At 47.6% G+C, this 5,307-nt stretch overlaps 1 protein-coding gene across 1 annotated transcript in view; it reads left to right on the top strand.

Annotated features, from left to right (window-relative positions):
* LOC102895456 (carbonic anhydrase 13) overlaps positions 1–5,307 on the top strand; it is a 16,307-nt gene that overhangs the window by 2,961 nt on the left and 8,039 nt on the right. Inside the window, exons 2-4 of the mRNA XM_025041165.1 lie at positions 8–182; positions 2,353–2,550; positions 4,876–5,144. Of these exons, the coding sequence (XP_024896933.1) occupies positions 8–182; positions 2,353–2,550; positions 4,876–5,144 (642 nt within the window). The remainder of the gene's footprint in view (positions 1–7; positions 183–2,352; positions 2,551–4,875; positions 5,145–5,307) is intronic.

The raw sequence follows: 5,307 nt of genomic DNA on the forward strand, positions 1-5,307 counted from the left end.
CGGTGAGCGGGGCGCACGCGGGGTGAGCCGGGTCCCCGCGCCCCAGCGCCCGGGGACTTTCCGTGGTGGCAGCACTTCGCGGTTCCAGGCCGGCCGGGGACACACGTCAGGGACCCGGGGGCGACCTCCCTTCCGGTCTTCCAAGCCCACTCTTCACTTAGCGGGGGCCGGTCCTGGAAAAGGTTTGAAAATCCGTCCACGACATTTGCCTGACTTGGACCCAGCTCCGAAGGCGCGGGGCGCCTTCCCCACAGCCAGCAGCGACACGTGCCACCGCGGCGTGCCCTGTGCCACGGCTGCTGTCACTCGAGGTGCTGTCTGGAAAATGAAGCGGATCTGGGCTCGTCTCCACAGTCTCCCTCCCCTCCCCTCTCGTCCCGGCGGGCGCGGAGCGCTGGCCCAGGGCGATGGAAATTACATGTTGCCAAAATGTATTTATTGATGGAGCAACAGTAATGAGATACATACTTTTCTTCTTGTATTTTCTAAATTATTGAAAGTAAACCATGTTCTTGTTTTTTCTTTTACATTGAACTGTACAGATTATTTCAAATCCTGATTATTTTGAACTGATTGCAGTGACGCCAAGAAAGCCTTATAGTGAATCACTGTCAAAATTAAGTCTGTGAATGATGATGATAATAATGAGAATCATACTTTTGGATTAACGTGTATATTATTGAACAGTACGGTACAGTCGGATTTTATAGAAAGTTTACTTTCACAAAGAAACAGGAAGTTTCATTTCTAATCGTAGCCTTCCAAGCTTTTGATTAACTCGACAGTTTAAAAATGGTAGTGGATGATATTTAGAATTTTCATAATGAAAGGTATAGTTTAGGAGGATTTCCTTTTGACTGAGACTCTAATTATAATCTTACATTTTCTAAATTCCAATTTATGTTTGGGAAAGAGACCCTCAAAAGAAATTTCTTTTTAAAACAATGCTGTTATATATAAAAAAAATAGATAGATAGATGATAGATAATTTTAAAAACTTGTTTCCTCTCTGCCGGAATAGTTTTTATTATTGCTAATTAATAGTTACTGCACGTCGATAGTACTTGAACTATGGTGAGGAAGAAGGATGTTTTTGATCAATGAGTACTGACGACTCTTTAATATGTTAGGGTACATTGAAGCTCATCTTCAGAACTTAAAACACCCGTCTTAGGAAAGCCATTGACAAGGAGTGAGTTCATAGTTCCACTAAGAATTGCAGGGCCATCCCCTGCTCTTAGAAGCAATGACAATCTGGGGGCCACACCTGCCAGCGGATCAGCTGGCAAAAAAGCCCACCGGAAGTGTGGTGTCCTGAGGGGCCAAGTCTGTTGCTCACATCCTGGCAAAAGCAGTGAGTGGACAGACAAAGGCCTTGGAGGGGGCTGCCACCTCACAAAATATGTGGAACCGCTTCCACGAACTGCTGAGAAGTTTTTGGTTTGGTTTAGGGAACGTGACAATCACTGAAACTGCATATCACTATGGATAGTCAAAAGTTCTTCGATCAGTGGAACGCCATATATCTCTACTTAAGAACTGAGTTTAAACGGGTTTAAAGCTGGATGTTTTAGAAAATTTAAAGAGGGGGGCCTCTTAAGAGGCAGGGAACTGGATCTACCACAATGGTTAATATGTAATATTGAGTGTTTGATGTAAAGTGGTGTCATTTATATTTTACTTTGGTTCGCCTCTGCTTTTAAAAATCGTCCTGGTTAGAAAGAACTGGAAATAGGAGCGTAAAGGAATTAGGAGAAAGAAACCAGTTCCTGATTGGAAAACGTCAACTACATGTTGTGACCTGCACTGCGTGTTTGAAATCTGATTCTCTGTAGGCTAGGTCATACTTGGTGGCAGTGAAACAAAACTTTTTTCACATAAAAAAAATGGACTAGATTGTAGACAGAACGAGTACTAGAAAGGTAAATGAGAATATGTAATAAGTAAGGAAATGTAATGCTTTTTTCTGTAACGAGTTGTAAGCAAGGACTCGTGCTTTGAAATCCAAAGTGTCAGATTCACAGAACAACTTGGACGTGTGCGCGTGGTGAGGTATCCACGCCGTGACTTTTCGTACCTCGGCATATGTGAAGAAGAAATGTGTGCTTTCTCCTACACAGAGATGAAGAGTAAAACGGGCCATGAGATTTAGAGCTCAAAGCCGTTGCCAATTGCGATGTGTTTGCATTTCCTGAAATTTCATTCTAAATCTTACCTTTTAAAAACGCTCGTTGCCGTTTATCTCATTAATCTTCGGTTTCTCTTCCATCTCAAGCACAATGCGCTGCTCTCGACAAGTATTTGTTGGGTGAAATAACTTCAGTTCTTTGCTTTTGGTCCCGTGCATTCCAGGTCCCATTCACTGGAAGGAGTTTTTCCCTATTGCTGACGGGGATCGGCAGTCTCCGATTGAGATTAAAACCGAGGAAGCGAGGTACGACTCTTCCCTCCAGCCTCTCAGCATCCAGTACGACCCGCGCTCGGCCAGAATCATCAGCAACAATGGCCATTCCTTCAGCGTCGACTTCGACGACACGGAGGACAAATCGGGTTGGTGTCCTTCCTACTTTTTCTTTTTTTTTCTGGCATGGGGTGAGGGGCTTGGAGGGTCGAGTGGCACTTTCTAGTCTCTGATGTTTGAAACGCCTATGCGTTGTATGTTTTCGATAGTCCTTTGCTGGAACTCATAATGAAGGTTTTTTTGGAGGGTTACTTTATGGGATAGTGTCTTTCAGGCTGTCAATAAATAACGGAACCAGCGAATCAAACTTTAGTACCATTTATATATAATAAACTAAATGAAATAGAAAAGAGTATTTCCTTCAAATGAGCATTTAATCCTTCTTCAAGCGTACCTACAGTCCGATTTAATATATGCTATCAAGTTTAAAAGTAAAATGAGAAAGAAGATTAGACAGAATCATATTTTAAGCCTTCTGAAATTTTTAAAAAAATTTTGCCTAATATTAGGATGATGCCGTATTTGTTCTATTAATGATAAAGATGGTTAAAATTTAAAAGCCCCTAATTGGAAGAAAGTTTTCACTTATTCATTAAGCTCAGCTTTAGTCTAGTAATAATTTCCCGTATTTATATAAGGCTATGATTTTAGCAAAAGTTATAAGCCCGTAAAATTTCTTCCTCATATTTATCAAATTTATCAAAGCGATACATATTATTCATAGCATTGTGAACAACGTACAAAGAAAGATTCTGACATGGTATTTTCAACCTTTCGGCGGGGGAGGGATCCCCTTATTACGCCCATTCTGTTGCCTTGGCTCTGCGTGCTCCGTTTTGCGAGTCCGCGTTGATAGATGTGGGTGAAGTCACGGGCGGGCGAGGCTGTGGCCCAAGGCTTCCGAGTGTGAGGTTTACAACCCCTTAAGTCACAGCGGGATGCTGTTTCCAACGTCTCGAATGCAAAAACTGAGGCTTACGCTCCTAGTTCTAGAATAAGAGGTCACTATCCTTCCCCTCGGCCTTCAGTGTTTTCCTTGCAATGTGGTACCCTGAGTCATAACCAGTTCCTACCCGGATGTGCCGGGGACAGGCCAGGTGTCCCGTCTCCTCCCTCTGCCTGTGTCTCTCTCTCGTCATTGCAGACTTGGCGTCGAGCAGGGTCATGAGCCCACAGTAAGCGCTTGAGGCTTGTGGAATGAATGAGTAACCCAGTGCGCCTACGAGGAGCCAGGCTTCGGGAAGCTTCTCCTGGCCCTGCGCCTGCGTGATTTACTCCGCGTCTTCAGTCTCCCCCAGGGCAGCTTTGTCCGCTTTGCTTCCTGTTCTCTGTTCACTCACCGCTCACCGCTCCTCGGAATAGGCTCTGTAGCCATTCCGGGTCCCTTCGGGAGTGACCCTGTGCCCCGAAGTTTGTGGAGGAGTGCTTCTCCAGGCGAGGTCTCTTTCTCTTACGTTAGCATGTGTATTGATCCAGGCACCGTCCTAGGTGCTGGGGACACAAGGGAACAAGCTAGATCTGCCTTAAAAGGGTTTGTGTCTTCGCGGGATGGACAGTGAGTGCCTGAACAGACAAACGTGGTGATTTTTAAATCAATTTCTTTTCTCAGTTTGTCGCCAGCCTTGCTTATTATTAAGAGCAGCTGACTACAGTGTCGTTTTGGCAAATGAGCAGGGTTAGCCAATCACTAGTAATGTCACGGATCAAATGTAATAGAGTGACATATCTTTCTACTGTCACAGCGCTGCCGGGCTTTGCGGCACATGGAGGGTGACATACACCCTTTCGCTAACATATCACACTGTCCCAGCTCTGTGGCATTTATCTCTGGTTTCTTAACCTCTGTAGACCTCGTCTGTGAGTGCATTATTTGGAATCAATTTTTATATAATTCCGAATAAACGGACTCTCTATGCATGTCAAGTGCGGCTTATTGAGCTCATTTTGGGAGCTAAGGTGGGGACGGTGACATCTGTTTACTCGACGAGGCCGGAAGATAAAGTGAATGACCGGACACTTGAGAACTCGAAACATTTCTCAGTAAAAAGGATTTTGCCACCCCTGTTCATTTTATACCATAATTGACTGTGATTTTCTCTCAAAGTCAGTGAGTGCTCTGTTGACCTTGACATTCTGGCGCACTCTCCCACCCTGTGGAGAGTCCTCGCAGTCAGAGGTTTGCGGCCCGTGGTCCCGGGTGGGGTATTTCAGTGGAAACACCCAGATGTGGAGCCAGCGTGTGACGTGCAAGGGGACACTGGCCGCTGAACGAGGGGGGCGGGGACTGTGCTAGGGGGCGGGGACTGTGCTAAAGATGCCTTGGGGGACGGGCACGCGTGTCACTGGGCGTTGGGGCCGGGGTGACATGTGGCGCGCGGACGCCTCTGCTGACGCCTGGCTGTGTTGCTGTCTAGTTCTGCGAGGCGGCCCGCTCGCCGGGACCTACAGGCTGCGACAGTTCCACCTGCACTGGGGCCGCAGCGACGACCATGGCTCCGAGCACCGGGTGGACGGCGTGTGCTTCGCCGCGGAGGTGAGCCCCTGGCCCAGCTCTCCCCTCTGCCTGCAGGCCAGGGACACGGACGCCCCCTGCCTCGGCCCACGCAGGTCCCGCTATGCGAAGCTGCTCTGCTCCATCAGCGTTCGAGCTGATCGTCCCCAAGGGGGCTGGCGAGGCGGCCGGGCTGCTTCCCGGAGCGGCTGAGGGGCTGCGCCCTGTTATGAAGGGCAGCGAACGGGGGGCTTGGAGACGGGGTGACGGGTGCAGCCGGAAGCAGCGGCCCTGAGCTCTTTTCTCTTGTTCTCTGGGCACTTACTGCTTCTCCTTCCGGAAGGACCGCTGGCAG

The sequence above is a fragment of the Pteropus alecto genome, unplaced genomic scaffold (assembly GCF_000325575.1).
Source record: "Pteropus alecto unplaced genomic scaffold, ASM32557v1 scaffold87, whole genome shotgun sequence".
NCBI classification, from domain to species: Eukaryota; Metazoa; Chordata; class Mammalia; order Chiroptera; family Pteropodidae; genus Pteropus; species Pteropus alecto.